The sequence below is a fragment of the Neolamprologus brichardi genome, chromosome 13 (genome assembly GCF_056152115.1).
Source record: "Neolamprologus brichardi isolate AB-2024 chromosome 13, ASM5615211v1, whole genome shotgun sequence".
Lineage (NCBI taxonomy): Eukaryota > Metazoa > Chordata > Actinopteri > Cichliformes > Cichlidae > Neolamprologus > Neolamprologus brichardi.
In genome coordinates, this window is record NC_142116.1 from 15,081,424 (window position 1) to 15,107,789 (window position 26,366).

At 41.7% G+C, this 26,366-nt stretch overlaps 1 protein-coding gene across 4 annotated transcripts in view; it reads right to left on the reverse strand.

The window, feature by feature from the left end:
• mark1 (MAP/microtubule affinity-regulating kinase 1) overlaps positions 1-22,636 on the reverse strand; it is a 35,914-nt gene extending 13,278 nt beyond the window's left edge. For 3 of the 4 annotated variants that reach the window (XM_087850221.1, XM_006783848.3, XM_087850220.1), the window contains exons 1-6: positions 22,244-22,636; positions 19,531-19,731; positions 11,500-11,553; positions 2,187-2,235; positions 1,147-1,212; positions 810-880 (exon numbers count right to left, since the gene is read on the reverse strand). In XM_087850221.1, coding sequence (XP_087706347.1) covers positions 810-880; positions 1,147-1,212; positions 2,187-2,235; positions 11,500-11,553; positions 19,531-19,731; positions 22,244-22,294 — 492 coding nt within the window. In that variant the 5' untranslated portion in view covers positions 22,295-22,636. The remainder of the gene's footprint in view (positions 1-809; positions 881-1,146; positions 1,213-2,186; positions 2,236-11,499; positions 11,554-19,530; positions 19,732-22,243) is intronic. The other variant, XM_006783849.3, reaches the window with a different exon arrangement.
• Positions 22,637-26,366: the final 3,730 nt, after the last annotated feature.

Genomic DNA, 26,366 nt, shown 5'->3' on the forward strand with positions numbered 1-26,366 from the left:
CTGCAAAAGACTAGCTACCTGATCAGGTGCACCTCGCCTCTCATGCTATGCCAGCTGGAAAAGGCTTCAGACACTCCAGTGAAATTAATATTTGAATTAGCAGTTAAGAAAAATAGAAGACTGGATATTGTATAAGATTTTTGCAGTGACATTGTTTATCTCAAACCGTGAGACAAACAAACAAAGAGAGCTTTCATGCAAGCGAAACATTTTATTAGTATTTGCACATGATCTTTAATTTGGCGCTTTTTTCTAACTTTAGTATCGCTGGGCTGTTTTGAGCTTTACTTCAGGTTTATGACTTGTATTTGTGAAGTTTTTGAAAATCCTAATGTCTCTCATGCAGAGACCGCTGTTACTGTGTGACGACACAGGCTTACAGGCTACACGCAGGCTAGCATGTCTAAGGCTTACAGATTTAGACACGCTAGCACAGAAACGACATCAATCAAACAGAAAACCTGCTATTATCTAAAAGAGGCCACAAACCTGCATGCACTCAGACATACATGAACACATCTGGACTTTGACCCTGTCGACGTTACACCGAAGGAAAAAAATTAAAATAAAATTGAATTCTGTTCACTTTCAGGCCAAGCATGGAAGGAAACTAGTAATCCACAAACTACTGTAGATGCCTTATTGCTCCTGCAGCACCACTAGATGTCAGAGCAGCATCTAAAAGGAAGTTGTTCCCTCTTTCCTCTGCAGTCAGTGATAAAGCTTGATCTTGGTGCATGCAGTCTTCTCTCAAAAAACAGTAAGGGAATGACGACAGAGGCGTGAGCGCTGCGATACTGATGACTCACCTGTCTGAACTTGGCTCTGGCCTCCTTCTCCTTCATTCTGCCGTGAGCCACTAGATAGTCAAACACTTCACCTGTAGAAAGAAGAAATATATAATTATCAATAAGTATATTGATAAAAATCACATCATAATAACCATGTACTAATGCTTGCTTTGAGGTAACCCAACAAATAACATGTTTAATATTTAATTTGAAATGGTGACTAGCTGGAGTGACAGATTTATAAATAAGCATTTTTGCAACGAATATTAGAGTTAGACTAACACAACAGAGTGACACTCGAAAAAATTAACAAAATGTCACCTGTTTGGTGGACATGAATTAATGCTTCACTTACCACCACTGGCATACTCCATCACCAAATAAAGAGTCTTCTCTGTTTCAATCACCTCAAACAATTTCACTGCAGGAGAAAGTGGGGAAAGGAGGCTGAGATGAAGTAAATCAAAAGCTAATTGAAGGTTGTGATTTGGTGTAAGCTGAGCTTGCTGGTCTGGTCTATCCTAATGCAATAAAACTCTTAACAGAGTCTGAATGGTGCCAGCATGGTACAAAGTGGCATTAAACCATTTGCTAACTATGCTTGTACTTTTGTACAGTCAGATCAAGATGTGATCATTTCTTTATATTTTTCTAGGAAAATGGGAAGCAGGTTCTGCGATTTATTTAAACAAGTTCAAACATACAGTAGATAAGACAAAACAGAGTTTCTGCAACTCTAAGGAGCCTAAAAGTCAATATTTGGTATGACTACCTTCATTCTTTAACACAGCCTGAACTGTAGTTTAAGTAGTTGTCAGGAATAGTTCTCAAGACATCTTGATGGACATTTAAAGTTCTTCTTTGGATGTTGGCTGCCTCTTATTCTGTTTACTCTCAAGTTGATCCCACTCTGCTTTTTCACCCAGACTCTGGGGAGGCCAACATGACTGATAGTGTTCCTTTGTGTGTTTTTCTATTCCAGGTATGCTTTTACTGTATTTGGCAGTGTTTTGGGGATCACTGCCATGCTGACGAATGAAAACCTTTGCTTCAATCAGACACTTTCCAGGTGATATTGGATGGCATGGAGGAGATTTCCCTGTATCCAATGTTCCAAGAAAAACTTTAAAAGACCTTAAGAAAGCCTAGAAAACTATTGCTCAAGACCAGCTAAGAAGAAAAGAAAAAAAAATGAGGTGTGGATCATGAGTTTTTGGACAGTATTCTAAGTAAAAGAATAATTTGCAGAAGGAAAGTACAATCTTATCAAAGTGTGAGATGTTTTCATGGATAAGGCAGTGACTTAATGGGGATCACTTGTTACACAGTGTGCTTTCACGGGGAAATACTAATCCAAACTCACTGAGGGTCTTGTAGGTTGCTGTTTGGGCTTACCTATATTTGGATGATTCAAAATCTTCATTATTCTGACTTCCCTGAAGAGCTGTAGAGACAGACAGGAACATTTAATGCACCCACAAACATGTCAAATGAAATTACAATCAATGAGCACTTAGTGTCAGCTCGGGCTCTGCTGGGAAAGCACTTATTAAGCACTGATTAGAGGAGTTAAGTGAAGGGAACTCAGCCACAATAAATTACACGCATCTACGAAACCATAAGAGAACCTGAGGATGACAGGACAACTGGACTGTGTGAAGCAACATGGCGCAGCGACAACATTGTGCTAAACCCTGCCCTACGCAGACAGGGTAGAGAATTACATCTCCACCAACACGCTGCAGTCCAGCAAGCCGGCCAATCGGTTGTCCAAACAGCCAGTCAGCAGCATCACACGCACAGCCAGCCACTGCAGAGAGGCAGTACACAGGCTCAGAGCCAGTCAGACATCTGCTGCCTAATGTAATCATCTTAGCATGCAAAAAAGATGCAGAAATGATGCTGATGCCTTAGTCACATAACTGTAGAAAACAAAATGTAGAAGAAGGTTCCTCTACTGCAGAGGGAGAAAGTTTCTATCCAGCCACAGGAGGATAAAGGAAAATCTAATTTCCCTGAGCCCCCCTGTGCAACATCTGAGTGATGAGTCAGAAAGCAGAATCATTTAAAACTCAGTCTTGGCACGGCTGTTTATGTCAGTCGAGCTTCTGCAGCCACTTAGAGGTGCTGTTGAATCGTCTACATTCTGCCGATTCTCAGCAGAGCTCTGCTGAGGTTGTGTTTGAGTGTTAAATTTCAACGCCAACACGACTGGGATTTCACACCTGAGGCAGAGCACAGATTTTTGCCATTTGCTGGCTTCGACTCAGTGAAAACTGAGCGACGCTTTGATCCACGGTCTTTTCTAAAAACGAGGAAAAATATGTCGTTATTGAATGTGTCAAATTAAACGAAGAGAATAGATTCTGTACTGTGGTGTGTGTGTCTACATGAGCGTGTTTGTTCGACTTCTTTCAGTGGCCTTTTAGGTCTTACATAAGTGCCGGGATAGTCTATGTTTCTAGGTCATCAAACACAGCTATTACACCAGTGTGAGCAGGCCTGACTCTGTGGGACCTCTGAGCCACAGTCTGGTTCAACAACATGCAGGTACTCACTCTCACTCTAATTCTTTCTTTGGGTCCCTGTCTCTACTTGCTCACCTGCCTCACTTTTTCTTTTCTTCCTCTCATAACATCCAAAAAACACACCCACGCCCACACACGAATAATGCAAGAAAAAGTCTCAGGTTTTCTTAAACCTAAACAACACTTTTTCCCCCAAACAAGTGTGGTCTGAAGACTAGCACAGATTATTGCCCAGTGCCACAGAGCTCCGTTGTTGTCCGGAAACTATTAAAACCACATCAGTAAGGCACACTCTGTGACATTTTCCCTCTTTACAATGTAGATGGGCACTGTAGTTTATTCAGAGGCAAGCCCACACTCCTCCCACTGCTCTAAATGTTCTCAACAGTACAAAATAAGCAATCCAAGACAGTTTCAAAAATGTCCTTTTCATCATCATGTTAATGACATTTATTGACAATAGCAAAAAAATGTAATTATATTTCATCCCTATTAAGTAAGCGAGCTTCTTTGGCGTTTCATGACAGATGACAGTAATAAAGACATATCTGAATTTCATTTTATAGCTTTTCACTGTTTTAATTATCAGGCCCAAAAGAGATGCACTGGCCAGCTGAGCAGCACCAAAAGGCCCGAAAGACCACAGAAGACAACTAAACAGCATGCTAAAAGAATTATTTCCATTATTAAGAAGAACAACTTCTCAGCAACTAACCAAATCAAGAACACTCCTGAGAAGGCAGATGTATAACTGTCAAAGTCTACAATGAAGAGACGCCTTCATGAATGCAAATGTAGAGGATCTACAAGGTGCAAACCACTGGCTACACTCAAGAACAAGAAGGTCAGATTAGACTTAGGCAGGTCATACCACATGACCTGTCTAACATGGTGGAGGCGGTGTTATGCCGTGAACATGTATGGCTGCTAGTGGAAGGAGGTCACTGTTGGGTCACCGGTGTTTATTGATGATGTGACAGCTGATAGAAGTAGCAGGATGAATTCTGAACAAGTGCACAAGGCGATACTCTGTGTGCTCATTTCTGCTCATTTCGCCAAATCCTGCAAAACTGAATTAACAGCACTTTGCAGTGGGAATGGATAATGACCCGAAGCACACTGCAAAAGCAACCTAAGAGTTTCTCAAGGCAAAGAAATTGGATATTCTTCAATGCCCAAGTCAGTCGCGTGATCTCAACTCAACAGAGCATGGTTTTCAGGTACTGAAGGCAACTGAATGCAGATCGACCCACAAACAAGCAGCATCTGAATGTGGCTGCAGTGACGGGCCCTCACAGAGGATCTCATGGGAGGAAACAGCGTTTGGTGATCATTAGTGACTGACTGCAAAGGATTTTCATCCAACTATCAAAAACAGTCCTTATATTTAAAATTACGTTAGTTTGTCCAAATACTTGTGAGCAACTATGTATGAAAATTAAAGGGTTAGTAGGAAATTTTTGTTAAACATCTTTGCGTTAAAGCTGAAAGTCTGCACTTCCATTACATGTTGACTGATTTCAAATTCACTGTGCAAAAACCTTTAGCATCCCTCTCATGGCTTTGTACCTAATCTGTGTGATCTATTTCTGTACTAATATGAAAACACAGTTTTCAGCATATTAACAGGCACAAATATAGTTCCTACAGACTGAGTGTATGGTGTTCACTTGTACGATATATACGCTCGCGCTTATACATTAATGCAACTATTTTGAGATTGACATTTTAAAGGAATGTGTGTATGCAGATTTTATAGCCTGAATTTGTTATGGGACAAAAATCTTCCTGATCCAAGTGCCTCAGAATAGCAGGCCATCAGCTGCCATGTTGGCCTGAGAGGTTCCCCCATGGTAACAAAGTCAATTAGAGTGGAAACACACTGACACAATAACCAGAAGATCTACCGCACTACACAAGAATAAAAACAAGCCCCCCCACCCCAAAAAAGAAAAAGTTACAACCTCCGATACACATCCATCCATGCACGTGCTTTAACATCTGATGCATTGGTCAAGACAGAAAATCTGTAATATTCTAGATGAGTGATGAATTACAGAGGCAGTGCTTTATCTCAGTCTCTTATCTCTTCCCGTCTCTGCCTTGTTCCGCCTCTCTTTTTCTCTCTCGTTTGCGTCATTGCCCTAAAGCCCCTCACATGGGAAGCACGCGTGCAGCCACTTGGAAACAAAAATTAGAACAAATCTGAGAAGGGCAGTGGAAAACGACAACAACAAACACTGTGTCTGTCGATATAAGCTCAATAAGGATGTAGCCACCATGCAGGCTGACAGGAGATAATGAGTTAGTGGTCTTTGATCCAATCTACTATTAATATCAATAATATCTACAGAAAAAGGAAGGGGGGGGGGGGGGGTCACAGCCTGGCATAAAGCAGATTTTCAGGTAGACAAGGATTACAGAAAGAGCTACAAAAATAACAAATTTGCATCGCACACATCATTTGCAATGCGGTTGAATCTCAGTAGTCTGTGCCAGTGACCTACTTCCAGCCACCCAGAGGCACCCAGTCTCCCAAACTAGCCTTAATTACAGCAGTCCCCATACAGAAGGAGCAGATATCAGACTAGGAACACTTACAAGAACTGGCTGGACTATTTCAGTCACAGCAGCACAGCTGCTCATTCAACATGGAGATTATTGATAGGATGAGTAGTCTGGAAGCCTGGAAGCCCTCATCCCTCTAATGGGTACGTGCGTGCATGTTTAAAGTGCTCAAATATTACTTCAAACCACATATCAGTAAATAACCATAGCTTTCTGTTTTTCCAAGAAAGACAGTGAGAGACAAAGACAAACAGACAGGCATCACTGATATTCAGGAAACAATCCCATCCTTGACTCCCAAGGTACTAAAACCCAACAAGAAAAGGCACACATCCTTTTCAATCACTCTGCATCTATGAGCCACTCGTTATTCATAATCCACAAAACCAAAACTCACTTTACTTACACCAAACTCATTTTAACGCTTGTCAAATATGTCTTATGGAACAGAAGATATCCACAAACATGTAAATCTGTGCATATCTTAGCCAGCGTTTCAGTTGTGTTATGATTCACCTCAAACACAAGTGCTGCCCGTCCAATCACCTTCCGCTCATCTGAACAAGACCAAAGCTTCGCTAGCCCATAGGCTCAACAGCGTTTCATCGGCTAATGCAGAATGGCAGGCACAAGACAGACATCAACAACACCCATTTACAAGAGCTTGACCCCATAGTGAGCTTTTTGTACAATACACAAACAGAGTCACCGTGTATTGTTCGGAGCAGTTTCTCACACAGTCACACTCGGATATAAGAGTGAGGGTAAAGGTTGGTACTGCAGCTTTGAGCCATGTTAAAAATAATAACTAGAGAAGCTGCCAGTGTTTCTGGGGTTTAATTTACCCTCTTCATGCTCTTCAGTCTTTTACATGTCATGTGTAACAGAAGAGAACCACATGCCAATCATGCAACCTTCCATATTTCACTGGCGTCTTTTAAGCGATGAAAAAGAAAACAACTCTTATTTACAGATTACAAAGAGAAAGCGCTGGGATGATGGGATGAGCGCAGCGTTTGCTCGGAGGGGATTAGCGGAGAGGCCTATTTTAGGGCTAAAATGCCTAAAACCATGACAACGTCAACAACCCTGACCACAGATGACATGTGATGCATTTCCTGTGGCGAATCTCAGGAGGTGCTTTGGATGCTAAGCTGACCTCATTTCCTGTTGGGGCTGAAACCACCTCAAAGTCACATCAGGGCCAATGGGCCATAAAGAAAAAGAGTGGAGGTTCGGTGTAACCTCATGACTCATTTTGGCCTCTGCTAACCCCTCTTTAAAATCAAGTGATCGGGACACTGTGGGCTCACACAGATATGCTTAAGAAAATAAGTGTTAAAGTGCTGTTTGATGTGAAATAAAGTTAATTCTAATCAGAGAGGATGCTAGCTACACTAATGCATAAATGTGTGCATAATGTTGCCAAAAATGACAAATAAAATCCCCAGAGATTCTGCCAGCTAGAGCCTTCTGCATAAACCAAATATCTTCTGCTTATGTCTCTGTGTGTCATGCAGGTTTGTGTGTATCTGCATGCGTGTGGCAGTAAAAGATCTGACAGGGCGATGGTTGTGCCTACAGTGCCAGATGGTGAGCCCACAGCCGGGCTCCTGTGAGACCATAAAAAGAAATATTAGTGGCATTTTGACATGCTAACATGAAAGAGTGGCAGGGAGTGTAGGAATAATGTGGCCCAATCAGGCATCTCAAACCTCAGTCACCCACACTGAAACAGAGTCAGCATGAATGGCTCAAATTTTCTCCATGTTTGCCCTGCGTACAAAAGGTCTAATCAACTCCAGATCAGATTTATTTATTTATTTTTAAATGCACTGGACAATCCTTCTCGATCCACGTATTTACTGTTGCCTCCGGATATAGTTTACTTAGCTATGCAGACCAGCATTTTAACCATGAAAATCTACATCACACGATAATCAATTTGCTGTCCAGACAGCTGTGTAGTAAAAATACAAAAACTACTATGATACCGATGTCAAAAGGGGGGAATTTGTGTATAGCTGCTTAAATTTTGCATCTACTCATTGGTGAAGGGTCATAGAGCAGCCCAAACAGCCTCAGGCATTACAGTGAAATTCAGTCTAGACTTCTAATTTGAAGAGTGCCTCCAACAAAATCGCTTATTTTAATATACTCACTTTATTAGGTAGACACAAATTCCATTGCTCGCTAATGCAAATATGACATCATTAAATCAAATGGCAGCAACTCTGAGCATTTAGGACATTCAAAACCCAGTATAAGAATGAAGAAGAAAGGCGATTTAAATTACTTTAAATGGCCAGAAGACAGACGAAAAGCGACATTCTGTCTTGAGCTGAATATAACAGTAACTCAAATAATCACTTGTTACAACCACGTTGTGCAGAAGAGCATCTCTGAACGCACATGTCAGACCTTGAAGGAACTGGCTACAGCAGTAGAAGACCACAGCAGGTTCCACTCCTGTCAGCTAAGAACAGGAACCTGAGGGTACAATTTATACAGGCTCACCAAAATCGGACATTAGAAGATTGGAAAAATGTTTCCTGGTCTGATGAATCTCGATATCTGCTGCAGTGTTCAGAACCTAGAGTTCAAATTTAGCATGAACAAAAAAGCATGCCACATATCAGTGGTGGTGTAATGGTGTGGGGGATATTTCGTTGGCACACTTTGGGGTCTTTAATACCAAATGAGCATCATTTAAACACCACAGCATAGCTGAGTATTGTTGCTGACAATGTCAATCCCTTTATGACCACAGTGTAGCCATGGTCTGATGGTTGTTTCCAGTGGGATAACGCACCATGTCACAAAGCTCAGATTTCTTGAACATGACAGTGAGCTCACTGTACTCAAAAGGTCTCCACAGTCACCAGATCTCAATCCAATAGAGCACCTTTGGGATGTGGTGGAACAGGAGATTCATGGATCCTGGATGTGTGCTATCATGTCAATACAGACTAAAATCTCTGAGGAATGTTTCCAGCAGCAGAATTAATGGTTCTGAAGACAAAAGAGGGTCCAGCCATGCGCTAGTAACATGTACCCAACAAAGTGACCAGGATGAATATTTTGTATACCCAGGAAACATTTTTTAAGAGTGAATGAAAAATCAAATTATCATGACTGACCTTGGTAAGATCATGGTTTGTTTTGTTTTATTTTAATCTTAAATATTGTACAGGTTTTCTTTTTTTGTTCTTTTTTTAAAAACCTTAACTGTGTTTTCTTGAATTTTAATTATAACTGGACTGAAAAATAAATAAACAAACAAATGTGAACCTAACTGAACATGCGTCAGCCTGCCAGGGTGTGACTTGGGGGATTTTAATGGAGAACAGAACAGAAACATAAAGGGAAATGCTAGATTTATTAGACGACACAATACAAATGCATCATAGAAAAAAAGAATCTCCATAATCTTGTTTTCATCATCATTAAAAGCAAAAACCATGGCTGAAAATAAAATTAGATCTATGAAAAGCTCTGATAAAATGTAAATTATCCACACTACATATTATAGCACAGTGGGGATTTCTCATTTTTGCACTCTCGATGCCCACTTGTTATTATTTTTCCAGCCTTTCAATTGATAATCAGCAGCAATACAAACCTCCAAAAACCAGGAAACAGAGCAAATGACTGCAATGTTGCTTCTCTTTGGTTTTTCCAAGGCATTATTTGATCAGTCCAAGGTCGGAAGAGTGCCCAAGCAGAAAACTGTATATAAAAAGCGCATGTTCCCTTTAATGTATTCGTGATGGAGCTTTTACAAGGGTAGCATAGGACACTCTGGGTCAATGAGACAATCGATTCAGTCCAGGAGACGGCTGCTGCATTACAAGACGAGCTTCTGCATTGCAGATGGCATATCTGTATACTATTACGGGAATCTATAGTATGGAGCAGAGGGCGTGAAAATATATAACTGTGTATATGCTCCAAATAAGGATACAAAACACGACTCTACAGTTGATACAAATACAGAACATTTGACATCATCTGCCAATGTGAATGCAAACGCCAATGTACTGTATGATGTAATATTAAAAACACCTTATCCCCCATATATTAAAAAAAGCTGTATAAGTGCTGCAGCTCACATATGAAAGCCCACTGAATAATTGATCAACTGGGCTGCACGGTCACGTGATACATCTGTCCTGCTACATTCAACACTACACAGCGGACAACCCAACCCATCCGGTATGAAACTCCTCATGACCCAATCTGGCAATGTCCCAGTCAGTTTCTACGCAGAATATTAATCCACCACATACACACAAAACAAAATGTTCATTACCCTCACTTTGTGCACAGATTAGAAACCACACAATAGGCTGCGACACAAAAGAGCTCAAACAACGAGAATTATCTCGGTCAGATTAGATGAGCGTGGAACTGAGAGCTTGAAACTCTCACAGCAACTACACACTGATTGGCTAAAGAATTGCCGTCGGATCCCATTAAGATCCAAGACAATTGCAGGAATATAATCGTGTTAGAAATGCCCTGATAGGCGAAAAACCACCGTGTTTTACAGATGCCAAAGAAGGACTTCGGCAGTGAACCAGATTTGGTCTCACAATAGCCCTTTATGATTACACTCTGCTTGATTAGGCCAGCCTTCACTGACTCACTGAGTTCACTCATCTCATCTCCATTCAGACCAACACAAGGTGGAAGCACTATTTAGAAGCTAACCGCAATTATTTTGTCATTAAGAAGCTTGTAGGGGGCAACATTTTCCCACCCTGGTGGCCTACAAAGACACCATCAAGTGTCATTTATGTAGGTGTGGTTGTTATAATTGTCCATTATCAAAATGAGTCAGTCAGTTGCTAGGCAATTTTTTCATCGTTTACAAAAACCGGAAAGTAAAAGAGCAGCAGCGCTGGTGAGCCGCGCTACGATAATGTCATGATCATGAAAAGAATTCCTGTCAGTCAGCTGCACACCTGATTTATTTTTAGACTCGCAGTAGGTGATGTTGGCAGCTCTTGCTTTCCTTCCACATGTTCTAATCTGCGATGATGACTGTATGTGTACCGGTCTGTGCATTTATTTGGATAGCTATCTTTGTGAGGACTGGCTTAAGTTTAAAACCACTGGAGTGACGACATTTAGGGAAAGTGAGGAGCTTTTGAGCACTCCTTACCTTTTCACATATATTCAAAGACCTATTTGAAGATTAACCTGGATTAGCCTGGTTTGAGAGCTAATAATGCAATATATGGACAAAGAGCACAAAGATAACCACGTGTGTTTAATGGGAGTCAGTAATCAGGAAACAGTCCCACAGCCTTTTTTCTAATTGGTTATGACTGCTAGACAAGGGTAAGTGACAAACCGGCCAGCAAGTGTATTTTTAGCTGCCCGTAACCACAAACAACAGAGTCAGGAGTGAAGGAGGTTGTGGCTGGAGATTAAACAAGCCCTGTGGTCTCTCCTGAGTACATCTGATTACATTATGTAAAATAGCACATCCTGAGTTCAAAGAGCAAAGAACAGAGTGGGAAGAACTCGGGAAAGACTATCGGAAAAGCCCACGACCACTGTAACCAAGACATCAATGTTACCATGTGGTCATAAAACAAACTCACCTTCTGTAGGCTGGTTGGATTCAGCTGGGTTTTGTCTATTATCTTCACCGCCACCTAGAGAGAGAAAAGACAGGAAGACAGGGGAAGTAAAAGAAAGGGAGGGAAGGGGGAGAGGAAAAAAGATAACCAAGATGTCAAAGCTAATTCCAGTTTTGTATTTGTGCAGTTAAAACTCGCATTGAAATGAATTCTTATTATTTCACTATTGTGCGGTGAGGTGGCTTTGTCAAAACATGTCACAGCTGAATCATGCATTCAGCCTGAACACACCTAAAAGCTTCTCTATTCAGTAATTCGTTAAGACGTGAAGCATTGATTTGCAGAGATCAAAGCAGAAATACATATTCCCTCTTGACTATGACTATACTGTGAATCAAGAGCCTTTACACACTGAGAAAGGCAACTTAAAGCAGGGAGCAAGAAAGGTTTGGGTAAATACTCTCAATTGGCAATCATGTCAGCAGTCATTTGCATCCATCTCAATAATCACCCCAAAGTGCTTGAGGAAACGGACGGAGTCTCCTCACTTTGAGAGCTCAGCAGCTTTCACTGACTATCTGTGCCATACTGCAGAGTCAAAAGCAAGCCACTATATTATCTTGAGAAGTTTCAGTTTTTTCATATACTGATATGTTCCCCCCCACCCCTTACCCCCCATGTAGCACACATAAAGTCATCCTGTACTACTAAACTCTCAGGTTAAACGCCATTTAATGTCTGAGCTGATTGCTCACACACAAGTCTAGAAAAGTTCACAGCTGCATGTGTGAAAAAAGTGCTATGCTAAGCTTTTTTTATATGCGTAAATAAATAAGAATGACAGTTTTTATAGCCTAACCACAGGTAATTACCATAAAATCTTTTCTTAGCCTAACTACAGAGAGCAAAGGGGTCTAAGGATCAAACTAGTAGCTGTTTGCTGACTTGATATTTGAAATCCTTCACGAGTTTTACAGCCTCCATATGCCTCTTGAGACTCTTCAACCAACTGACAGTATCAAAGCTCTTAAACATGCGTTTGTTCCTTCTTTTTGCACTGTTCTTTGTACTGAATGGATGCTGCTGTCTCAATTCAGAATTGGAAAGGAGAAGCTGCTGTTGGCCTTGGTGCTAAGATAATATATTAACAAAATGCATTAATAAAGCAAACAGAAAAATACCAAACTAACATCTGTGCAGTTAAAAATTAACTTAATAGTCTGTCAAAGTTCCACTTTCCTGATCGAATAAACCAGTAGGTTACAGAACGCTATGTTGTTTGCCCAACTTTATTGCACCAAATGGCGCATGTAAATGTACATACTTTTTATTACATTGCACAAAGTTAGCATATCACACGTATGGGGACAGAGCATGAGTCCAGCTATAACTGTGAATGCTGTCCATGGCTGCAGTTTGGACTTAACCAAAAAAATCTGCATCTTGGATTTACACTAAGTAACGATACAGGAGAATTTAAGGATGCATAAACGTATTTGCTTGTCTGCCATTCTTATAGGGTTTAATGTGATGTCAGCCCACCCTTAGCAGCAACAACAACTTCAACTCTTCTGGGAAGATTTTCCACAAGGTTTAGGAGTGTTTCTGGGAATATTTGACCTTTCTTCCAAAAGTGCATTTGTGAGGTCAAACACTGATGTTGGACGAGAAACAACCCCACATCATAATTCCATCTCCACCAAAACTTTACACTTGGCACAACGCAGTCAGAACAGTACCATTCTCCTCCGAACCCCCAAACACAAACTCGTCCATTTGATTTTCATATGAACAAGCATGATTTGTCACTCAAGAGAAAAGGTTTCCAATGCTCTAGAGTCCAGTGATGGCGTGCTTTACACCACACCAAAACGTTGCATTCTGATGGAAAGTTTGGCTGCAGCTGCTTGACCATTGAAACTCGTCATACAAAAATCTCCATGTGCAGTTCTTAAACTACTTTATCTTTAATAGCAAGGACATCTCATGGCTGGACTTCTTGCACAGGTGGCATCGTATCACGGTACCATGCTGGAATTTACTGAGCTCCTGAGAGCAATTCATTCTTTCACAAATGTTTGCAGAAGCAGTCTGCAAACATGAGACAGGTGATTTTATACACCTGTGGCTATGGAAGTGAATAACTTCTGGAAATATAGTGAATGTATCACACAGTGACAAAGCCCTAGGTTTTAAAATTTTGTTGGGTATAGGAGTTGCACGACTCATCCCAAATCTAAAGTGATTTATACAACATTATTGTAGGATGTGTGCCCCCCCCCCCCCCCCACTCCCCCCACTCCCCCCACTCTACCCCCAGGGAGCTGTGCCTTAACCATGATCTCCAGTCATAACCATGTCTAACATTAGAAGTATTATAGGAGCGGATCTTGAAGAGATTTTGTCATCATCTATGTTCATCTGCTGAATTACATTCTAGCACAAAGATTGTAACCTCTGTAGAAGACACACTGATAACATTAAAGATGAATAATATCACAAAAACATAAATTTTTTCTAAAGCATTACTGTGCCTCTGGCCTTACAAGAGCTTAATAAGCATGCTTCAGTGGATGCAGTCTCTTGGTAAGCCTGGTAAGGGGGAAACCAGCAAGCAGATGCTGAGTCATGGTGATGAGAATGCAGGTTATTCATCTAAAACCACTTTCCCTAAGACCTATGGTACAAATTGTTTGTAATTTAATTTGATACAACCCCAGAAGCCAAACTTGATAATAACACCAAGAAACAGTCTAACAGGGAGAGGATGGAGCAAAGTGAAAGACTGCAGAAAGGCCTACTATTTGTAGAAAAACACAGTATGCAGGTGGTGTCTATTTGTAGCCCTTCTTAGGTGGGCAGGTGCACAGACAGACTCCCTTCCTCTCTGCTTCCTCCTGTCACGGACGAAGCTCAGGTTTAGGCACGTATTTGCGTGTCTGTTGATGTACAGTACGCCTACAGGTGTTGGAACGGTCCTCATGTGTCACTCTGCTGCATCAACTTCCACTATTCCCTTTGCATGAGTCAGTGAGATTCATTTAATTTCCTCGACACGATGCCGGGCAAATATTTTCATTTTTGTTAGCAGACAGAGATTTGATGAATGAGTGGACGGCACAGAAATTATACACAAGGCCTCTGTGTGCATGTGGGTGCGTGCGTGTTCACGCTAATGGATTTGAGGGTAAATAATTCAGTTTCACAGTGACAGAAGGGCACTGTGCATCAGTGTTAATTATTCAGCCCAGTCGTAACACAGGGGCCATATGCTCTTCACAGTATGCAGGACTTGTGATCGTGTGTGAATATTTAGACAGCGAGGACACAAAGGGGAAACTTTGCATCGCTCGTGCGCTCGAGTGCTTTACGCGTTTCCTCTACACTCTGATTTCCCTTTAGGCTCTTTTATCAAAACCACAGAATCATGATATCTGTGTGCTAAAGGGAAGTATTTTAGCATTGTATAAGGTCATATGCGATGAAAAGAAAGGCATGACTGTAATACAGGGAGCAGGGCTGGTGGGTGCGTTTGATGTATGAAATGTACGACAACAAAAGTTTTTTTTCATGTCACATCTATGCAAATAAATGCTCTGAATGTTGTATGCATATTTGCTTCTACACACTTCTATGCACTCTAAAACAAGAAGTACAGTTTATACCATACTCGCCATATAAGTGCTAATGAGTATGTTCATATTTGCAGTGCTTTGTTTTCCTCGTTTCTATATTTAGCTCTCCAAGTAAATTTGCTCTCTGCGGAGACTAAGAGGATACTGAGAGCTTCTAAGAACAAGGGTCAAATTCCTTCCATGTGTCAGCAAGAAAGCTGCAACATAGACTGAAAAAGATAAACAGATCAACAGATAATTTGATTGATTTGTTATTTACATTAAAACTATTTGTAAACATAATTCAGAATTAATGGAAAGTGACTATTTACTCTAAACCTAATGCCTTAAAAGCATTAAATTACCATGACATTAATGCTCATATGTAAACTTGATGGATGTAGCCTCCAGGTCTGTGAAGCAGTCCTAATGGCCAAATGGTGACTCTTCGTGGTAGAAAAAGTCATCTATGGTATACAAGAGTCTGAGAAAACAATTCTGCTTCTCACTTAAGTTTTTGCCTCAGTCAAGCAGTTTATAGCCTCAACAGATAGTTTCAAATCTTCTTTATTGCAGAAAATGTTGGTCATTTTGTAACTTACTGTCCTGTTTACTGTGAAATAGGCATGTCTGCCTTGTGAGTGTGCAATACAATTATCAGAATGAGTTAACCAAGCTAGCTAATGCTAACATTCGCTAACGAGTTCTGCTCTCTCATCCAGTTTTCAAAGACTGCAACAGAGAAAGCGACAAACCCAAGGCTTCAAACTTGGACAATAAAAGACAGGGTTCAACACTGGCTGCAAGTATATTTTATGTACAATCTATATCTGATTGGTTTCCCCCAATATTGCCACTATATGTATGATAAAACTACACTAATAATAAATTATATCGATCCCAGGTCACCAATAGGTGGACTGTGGATTTTGATGGACAGTTTCTATTTTACTCTCTCGTACAGTAAAGTTATTTTTCATCTGTGCGGCCTTTTCCTTTGTGATAGTCAATGTATGCACACAGAAAGCACACAGAAAGCACACAGAAAGAAACGGAGGGTTAAAGCTGAGATGGGTTTACACGTAAAATGTGGTTAAAGAAAACGAAGCAAAGAAGAAAGTCAAACTACACCTTTTAACATTTTAAATTGAGCACTTTATTTGAAGACATTTGAATTCAAAAGTTATTTTACTTGAAACGAGAAAATGACATTCTGTCATTATTATATTATTAGACTGCACGCCAGTTCATTAAAAAAAAAAAAAAAAAAAGAATAATAAACATTGTTGAAATAATGTCGAACGTTTTTAAGCTACTTAAAAATAAAACGTACTGGACTGTAATGTTTGTTTGAGGGAGTTTTAACTGGACCTCTTTAAATTTTAATTAAATACCCCTGATATAGAAAAGTCTACAAAATTATCACATTATATGACCACGTCTTAATTTCAGTTAAGTTTACAAATAATGTTGTCCGCTGAGTAAGTTCATAGGGGCGAATGGTAGAGGCAAATGTTACCATTAGTATAGCTCAGCATGCATGTGAATTGACGTGCGTGTTCGTTTGGGCAGACAGAGGACACTCTGTCACGTGGAAGTGAGTCTGCGCAACCTCCTTTTTGGTTCACAGGACCTTTTGTTGTTTTTCTACACAGTTAAACCTCTGTTTATCACATCTGGGAAATCTATGTCAGTAAGCGTCTTTCTAGGTTCCTGCTACGATAACATTCGTTTTAATGGGTCATGTTCTTTCCACCTGTTTTCTCCCTTACTCTGATCCATGTCTTTGCATTCTGATGAGCCAGCAAAGGCTCTCAGGCACACAAAGCGGCGCCTGACATTCTCGGCAAACAGCGGGTAGCACACTCAATGTGTCTGTTTTACACTTGCATTAAAGGACACAGAACAGATCAAACTGTTACCGGTTTATTCCCTGGGCACTCAATACCGATATGACCTGATGCTTTTTAAAACTCAGAGGATTAAAAGATGCAAGTGGCTAAGACAGACAAGAGAAGGACCTCTGAGGTGGATCGGGGCTGTCAGTGAGCCCTGCGGGTCCTACTGAGTGAAAGACAGCGAGCAGATCGCAGGTCATCGTTTTCTCCTTAGAGAAACAGGAGCTTTAATTACAACACATCAAAGCAGGGCATCTATCACTCTGACAAGGCAGCAGTGTATGACTGTGAGTGGGTGAAAGGGAGCGAGAGGTTGTCCTCACTGGGAAAGCTAACATGGTCAAGTACAACATTGTCATGACAGGAGATAATTTGTTCATCTGACAGCCAGAACACGGTCAAAAACTGGGTCTGACTGCAAGTAGATCAATGCCTTATCAACTAATTCATGTATAATATATTTGAGTTGATAAATAAATAGCGATACCATCATTTTGTCACATTGTGGTTTCTATGCGGCGAGGCATAACTTGAAAAAGATGCAAGTAATTCAGCCGTGAAGCTGAAATATTTTTCTTTTAAGTGAGCCTTCTTGCATTGTTACCAGAACTGAAACTATAAATGAAAAGGTCACTCAGAGTATTGAGTACAGTATGGCTTTGTTGGTTTCCTGTGAGGGTGAATTAAATATATTCATGTTTTAAATAGGTCGAATAAAACAAGAACACTCCTAAATAGGGATCTGAACTTAAATTAACCAACAATGAAAGAACAGCAAACTGCAGTCTTAATTGTTGCAGCAGGCTCTACTTATAGATTGTTTCAATACTTTGAAATGCAAAAGGTAACAAATAAATGAACACGCTATATGGACAAAAGTACAGAGTTTCTTAATCTTTGAATTCAGGTGTTTTCCCATCGCCGCAGGTGCCTTTACAAGCATTTATGAAAGAATGGGTTGTTCCAAAGAGCTCACTGAATTTGATCGTAATATTGTAATAGGATACCACTGTTGGAACAAGTCGGTTCATGAACCTTCTTACCTCCAAGATATTCAACATTTGACTCAGAGTGGTACTATTGCAAGGGGTTGAGGAACCGCTCATTTAAAGTTACAGAGCGTGGTTGCCGAGTGCTGATGCACATGGTGTGTAAAAGTTACCAAAGATTTGCTGACTCGGTGACTGCAGAGCTTCAAACCCCCTGTGACATTAATATCAGCACAAACAGTTTGTGCCAGGAGCTAACGCTGACTCCTTAATCCTAATTTTTTGATTTTGTTCAACATTTTTTATGCACAAACTTTAAAAGTGTTAGAGGGGGTCGATTTTGGTGGCTTCTAGATGATGTTTCTGCATTTTGCAGATAGGTTGGGTTCGTCATACAACAACCTCCAGCTTGCCCTGGGTTCCAAGTTATAGTTCAAGTGTAAGACCATGAGTCACAGTCAGAAAAGGGTGCCCACTCTAGATTGGGAATGAGTTGCTGGCCAAAAGTGGAGGATTTTAAGTATCTTGGGGGGGACTTGTTCAATAATAAGGGTGAGCAGTGCGGGAGATTAACAGGTGTTGGTACTGTGCCCACTTGGATGTGCACGCTATACTGGTGTGTCATGGTGAAGAGAGAGCTGAATGTGAAAGTGGAGCCGTTGATCTACGTTCCTGCCTTCACCTGTGGGAACGAGCTCTGGGTGGTGATGGAACAAATGAGACTGAATAGAAGTCTCCTCCATGAAGGGTGGCTGGGCTCACCTTAGAGACAGGGTGAGGAGCTCAGTCATTTGGAAGGAACTCAAAGTACAATTGCTCTAAGAAAAAAGCAGCGGGTTGAAGAGCTTCAAGCTTCTGACCAGGATGGGCATATCCTACTGGGAGGATTCCCTGGTGCAGAGTCAGGACATGCTGGAGAGATTACACATTTTGGCTGACTTGGGAACACCTTGGTGTCCCCCCAGAACAGCTGGAGGAGGTGGACTGAGAGAGGGAAGTCTGGGTGTCCCTGATTAGACTGCAGCTCAAATGACCCAGCAGTAGCAATTTGTGTTAAATAACTAATAATATTATTACTCATTTTATTCCAGCTTAGCATGGGAGCTTAGCGTATTGGTGTGATTTATTGTTGTGGTAGTTTGTCCTTTTTCCGTTCTCACCTTTACCGTTCATGCACCACAACATAAAAGAAAAAAGGCAGGTGGAGGTCATGATAACAAAAATCTGAGTCGATGACAACTCATGAACTAAAAACCTACTGCACAGAGTCTCGCAGAGAAAGAATCACCGACTGAGCTTTTCAGTCAACTTAGTGAGCACAGCTTGCGTTTAAGTCACAAACTACTTAAAACAGAGAAGTTGTTGGTGTAGCAGATTTAAAATACCTTAAACTGCTGACCCTTTGCTGTTAGCTGTCCTTTTAGCAAATAATGCACTGCTGCTGATCAATATCCCATATAAATATTGGATCAGTGCATCACTATATTATATAACACAAATAAAAACACACAGTATAAACGTTATAAAGCAAAGATTAAAAACTTGTCGCACCTCTCGTCCAGTCAGGACATGTCGTGCCAGCTTCACTTTGGCAAAATTCCCCTTCCCAATGGTCTTGAGGAGGCGGTAATTGCCAATGTGAGGGTGCTCCTCTGTGGAGGTGAAAGAGTTGCGGCATCGTGGCAGGCTGTGACGACTCGCGGACTTTGTTGGGGGGGCTTGGGGTTCAACAAAGCCGTCCACCGAAGAGTGCTGCAGGGAAAAAAAGTGGAGATCAGCAACATCCTTTGATTTACACAGACACCAATATTATTTAAGTAGTTTTGTGGCACATTTCCAAACTGATCATTTTGCTACACAGGCAAAACATACAGAAGCAATGCAGTACTGTTGAAGCTGAACTTTGAAAGAGATTAAACCAGTAACTTTGCCCCAATTCCAGAGTTGGTTTCACAATGAGGATCTATACAGAAGTATTTGGGGGAGAATCAAAATCTCGGTGCTTTAACGCCTTAACCTAATGACCCTATCATTCACAGTGTAAGAGTCAATATCAGAAGAAACTGAACTTCAGACTGTGTGTCTTTGACAAAACCTGCAAAAAAAAGTGTAACACACAGGCACATTTTGTGATAACAATGTTGCTGGTTCCACAGTCAAAACCAATAACAAGCGTCTCTGTGATACAGCAAGGTGAATTAGGAACAGCTTGCTATAAGTACTATGCTGGCACAGGCTATATGCAGTCTCCTCTGGTCCTCTCCTCTACAACAGCTGCTAATGTCAGTCCAGGTCAGAGATCCCATGATCCTCTGCTCCTGAGCACCACACCCAGCCAGAGAATAAAGCCTTGGTCTGGTTACCCGGGCTCCCCTGCTCCCATTTCACTGGGGAAACGCTACACCCTGCTGTGTGCGCAACACCTCAGCTAGCCTCACTGAGGGAGTGCTATGATGCATGTGTACATTTCACAGCATAAATTTATATTAAATCCCGACAAAGTCAGATGGTTTTGTTTGTAATGCCTCTTTTAGATCAGAGTAATGTGCATGTGTTGTTTTTGCAGTGGGTAAATGCCACACTAGTGCCTTTCAAGTCAATTTTAGATCGCACCTGTAATGAGGCCAGTTTGACCTTCAGCCACACAACTGTGTACACACACACACACACACACACACACTTGGCTTAGGTTCTCTAAATCAGCAGTGGAATATTTGGACAGGCAAACGACTCTGGGCTCTTGTGATTGATTAATGCACAAAATTTGTTTCATTTGTCCATCCATTGATCCCAGACACTGAGAGGATGTCTTCAGGGGGGCAAACATGAGGCATAACACACCTGTGCACATACACACACATTAATAAAAGAAGATGAAGAAGAAAGCCAGAAGAGAGCTACTTCTGTTTTGCTGCACTTAAAGCCACTTGTCTTTCTGAGTAATAAGCTGTTATGCAATGCAGTTCAGCTGCAAGTGGGCCCTGGGGCTGCGTGCTGGAGTCGAACAGAGGGAGCCTGGGCTGGCTGGCTACTGCCAGTGATGCTGAGGCAGTGCTTTAATAGCCACCCAGAAGTCTGTGTCTGTGTCTGAGAGTGCAGCATTAGACAGACAGTTACATTAGCACTCCTATAAGCTGATGCATTACTGAACACTGGCAGATCATTGTTCAGTAATGTATCGGACAATGAGAGCGAGAGAGGACCGATATCTTCATGTAAAAGTTAACAATAGGGTTTGTTAAGTTATGCAACTTTGCTGAAGAGGAAATGCATTTTCTCACTTGAATTTTAACCACCGCAACATGACAACCCGGGCAAACACGTGCTCAGAAATATAGAAGCAAAATAAAAGCCTTCTCTGTAAGTCTATGAATAGGTCAACCATTAAAAAAAAGACTGCCTGCAGCCTTAAAGGAGGCTTCTGTTTCCAGGAAAGAAAAAAAAATCAGACGAACCCAGATATGTCACAGCCTGTCAGCACACTCACACACAGACACACACACAGGAGGAGCAGCCCTCATCTGTTCTGATCTCTGAAGAGCTACATTATAGTGGATGTGCGCGCCATAATTGGGAGTGGGTGGTCGTTCATAAACATTCCTCCACACGGCGCATGAGAAATCTCCTGTGATTAATTCAAGTCGTTCTTCGCCCTGTTGTCTGCGTGTTGGTTCGCTGAACAACAACACGCTGCCTCCTCCTCAGCAGCACCGAGCGTGCTCCTACAGCAGGGCCCGATAGGTTATGGATGTAACATTGCGATGCTACCGAGCCTTGCAATTGAAAAGTAGGGCAACATCCCCCCTCTCTCACACACACACCCTCCCTATATATTGACGTCGTGGACTAGAAAATACCCCCCCAGCTGCACGAGTGGAGCAACACCATTTTCTCACAGGCCACACAGACACCTCATTCTCAGTGTTAACATTCAAGCCTCACTTGTGCCATTAAAAGCGGCATAATACTGACGCAGTGCGTTGTTCAGGCTAGCCTTGTTGTGTAGAGAGAGCGAGGCAGTCACAGCCGGGCCGCACTTTTATTCTAAGCTATTTCTACGCTCCATGCTTTCATTCCCATCAGAAAGGGGGGGTGAAAAAAGCTGCTGTGCTCATTGGTCGAGTCACTCTGCAACACTGTAGCCTCACGAAGAGCTGCCATTAACCTGCACCGGCCAGTGCGCAAAATAACCACATCCCTGGGTCGTTACCACTCCGTCCCCACGCCCGGTATCGCTCAGGTGTCTCCGGACAGCTGCACTTACGTTCTCGGTGTCACGCTCGTTCACTGTGGGCAATGGCGTTCTGGTCGACATCTTGTGTGCTTCATAGGCCGCTCAGCGATGCGGCGGGCTGGGCAGAGCAAAAGCAGACACGGCGCGGTCCGTGAGGGAGAGCGGCGCCTCTGTTCTTCTCTACATCCCCTGTGAACACCGCAAATAGCGGCCCTTTTACCGCAGCATAGCGCACACAGGGCCCCGCCGGCACGCCAGATTTTCTTATCGGCTTTGTACACTTCCCTTCAGGTAGGCTAGTGGCAGACAGAAAAGGAGGAAAGAGAGAGACTGAGAGAGGGAGCGAGCGGGAGGGAGGGAGAGAGAGCGAGAGAGGGGGGCAGGCCAGGAAGATGCGTCGGTAGCGGACGGGTCTGCGCAGCTCATCTCAAACCTCCCACCAGGAAGGATGATGGGATCTCTCGCCCTCTCTCTCTCTCTCGTGCACATACACTCTCTTTGTCTGCTCCAGAGCTCATCATTCAAGTCACCAGAAAGCAGTTAAGGGCACAGTTGGAACAGTCACCGGCAGATTTAGACCAAATCCAGCTACAGGGAGTGTGCTGCCTGCCAAACAGGTCTACACTGCTACTGAACAATGCCCTAAAGCCTGACAGTGGCTGTACAGACGTATTTTATCACGCAGTATCGTAGAGATGTTGAGGTAGACTCACTAAATAAGTGGCTCAAATGTGGCTGGAACAATCTAAATTAAATGGCTTATTTCTGTTATTTTATGCTATGGGTTTTAATTTAGTGCTCACTCCATGATGGGTTTGAAGAAGACAATGAGTTGGAGAGGCCTAGTTTAGGGATAACGCCCGTGTCACGGTATGAACTGGGCAGACTTTGCCATCTGTCGGAGAGTTACAGCACTGCACCCGTCATTGTTCTTATACTTAATCCTAAAATTGCAACAGGTATTTTTTATTTTTATTTTTTTTGAGTGGTCAGAGAGCAAATATATGAACAACCTTTAGATTCCTAGAAACATATTTTGTATTTTTCATGCTTTTACCTTTTTTTTGTTTGTTTTGTAGGGGTGTGGTTGTGACAGTGCGCACGCAGATGTGCGTGCGGAGTTCTTCCACTAGGGGTCATTATACGCCTGCAGTATCCTTCATATTTCCTTCGTGCAGCCCCAAACAAACGCCATGCCGTTGCTCGTTGATTTGCTTTCATCCTCTGAGTACATTAACATGTCATAATGTGATTGGGGAATAAGCAGGGCGGCAGGCGTTAAAGTCCATTAATGAGTGTCTTGTATGAGATGTCGTGGCTTCTTTGTCTCTGCAGTAATATTGTGGAATTCAGGCAGACAGTTGCATCTCACTGGATGTTACACGATTGATGATTTGTCTCACATAGTGTGTCACAATAACTGATGGATACAGAACATAAAAGCCGTCGAGAACATTAAGCCTGTTTTGGGGGGTTTTGAGGAATCTGTAGGTTGTTAGTTTTAGTGTTTGCCACTTCCATAACAGTTCAAAACTCCTTCCTCTGCAGTCACATTAGAGTTTTCAGATAAATGTCACTGAAACATGTTTTGCCTTTAATATATTTATGTATGTGTTTTGTTAGCAGTATCCAAATAATATGCAAAGAGATAAGGCGGTTCAGTGTAACCAAATGGGTCTAACACAGAATCTTGGCATGTAGATGGGCATTTTTGGAATTCTGCATCTTATCCCAGCATGGATCCAATCCCAGCATAGCAGATCTTATCCCCTCTGAGCCTTAACAACTTGGACCAGCTCAATTATTTCAGCCGAACACATCCTCTTACTACTGATTGTGAGATTTTTGGCAGGGTTATTCTGGGATCTATTTTAGATCCAATTATTAAATTTTATTTGTGTTGAATTCAATTTGTGTTTATGTTCATCAGAATGACTGAACAGTTCCCCTGGAGAGTTTAAACAGGAAAACACCCAAACCGATAATAATTCATGTTTTTCTTTTTGATCTGAGCTCCAAAGTGTTTTTCTTCTCGGCGCTGAAACATCCTGGGAGCACGCTCCGTTCCTGCCTGGGATTTGCATTCTACCTGAGTTGCACTCCTGAGGAATGTAATGGGCACTGACACCGGTTTAATGAGTGCATGTACACCCAAGGCCAAATGCAATTACATGCTCTCACAGGCAACTATCAAAAAAGAGGCAGCTGTTAACAGCCATTCATCGCGGATGGTCATGCAGCTAACTGTATTTGCAGGACAGGGGGTGAGAGGAAAGAGTAGGAAGACAGAGAAAGAGGGGGAGAGAGGCTAAACTCATTATAAGAGCGATAGTGGAGTAGCATCTGTCATCACTGGCAGTTTACCATATCTCCTTTTCCCTGACTCAGTCTCACCAGTGAGAGTCAAGCCATGCAGCCTCTCCAGTCAGTAAAAATCTTTGCCACACATCCTGCAGAAGTGTGGGAAATAACAGGAACTGCTTTTCAAAAAGGGAGATGTTTTATAAAGTTTTGCATGCGCCCCAGTATGTGCCTCTCATGCACTGCTATTATGTTCAAGTCATACACTAAATACCTGGTGATGTAAAAACAAAAAAACAACAGCATTTTTTAAAAAATCCTTAAAGGCCTTCCAAATATCTAGGTTATTGAAACTGGTAGACTTGACACAGTTCAACCTGTGTCAGGTCTTGCCCTGTGTCAACAACAAGAGGTTTTAAACATTTTTTCCTTCAGTATATGCAGTTCTATTCCCCAAGATTTTCATGTGTAACACAGTTATCCATTTAAATAAAGATGTGATTTGAGCATCTAGAAAACAAAATTAAGAAAGTTGGAATCTTCCTGCTTGCTGCAAGGAGAAACAGTCTGAAGAGTTTTGCTGGATTCAGGGTCTTAAGAATCACTAGATTGTTCAGAGAAATAGCTAATTGTGCTTGGTGACACTGGCTAACTCAACCGAGTCCTATGGTCAAAATTCTCTTGTATGAACATAAACCAAGTCCATTTTGTATTAAAAACTGTTCATCTGTGAGAGCTGATGTCATGTTTTCTCAGGACTCTAAACAGTCCTGTTAAAAACTACATACACCATTACTGCTTCTATAGGAATTAAGAGAATAAGTAGGAGTCATATCCTGCTCGCCAAATGCACTTGATTAATTGATCATCAGCAAGTGTGACTGTGTCCACAAAAGCAAAGGTTTTGGCAGTTTGCTGGTCCAGAGCATTCAAGTGTGTGTAAACACGATGCCACATTCTTACCAGGAATGGACATCCCAGGAAATTCTCCTCAAGGTCAGAGTGTACAACAATCCAAGCAACTGCAAAAAACCCAAGAGCTACATTTTAGACTCTACAGACCTCGGCTAGCATGTTAAATGTTAACAAGTAGACAAATACTGAACAAGTATGGGTTGTTTGGAAAAGTTGTCAAGAGAAAGCCTCTTCTCTCTAAAAGGAAAATAGCAGCATAGCTTATGTTTGCAAATTTGCATCTGAACAAACCATAAGATGTCTATAACAAACATCTTTGGACAGACGAGACCAAAGTGGAGATGTTTGACCATAATGCACAAGGCCACTGCTGGTGAAAACCGAAAATGGCATATGAGTTATAAAGCACCTGCCCACCTTGCAGTCACTGAGTCGACTGTGTGAGGCCATCTGTCTAACAGCTTGGCCAAAACTGGCTGAGGCAACAGGACAATGATCTCAAGCATAAGAACAAATCTACAAGATAATGTTTAGAATCAAGGTGCTGCGGTGACCCAAAGTCCTCAGCTCAACTGAAATGCTTAAAAGAGCTGTGCATAACAAATGCCTGCAAACCTCAATGAACTGAAGCAATGTTGTAAAGAAGAGTGAGCCAAAATTCCTCCACATTGTGGAGGAATTTTGGCTCACTCTTTATCTATTTGAAAGCCATACAGAAAACAGTTTACCTCAAGTTACTCTTGCTAAAGGTGGTTCTACAAGCTACTGAATCATGCGGTGTAAGCTTTTCACAGGAATGGATAGAGTCCTGTAAAAACTTTACATAATAACTTTATCTTCTAAATTGCTTTTCTCCCAGTGTGTGCTCTACAGCAGCTCTAATCACTGCCTTTACCTTAAACACACAAACGTATTACAAATGAAAAAAAGTGATCTG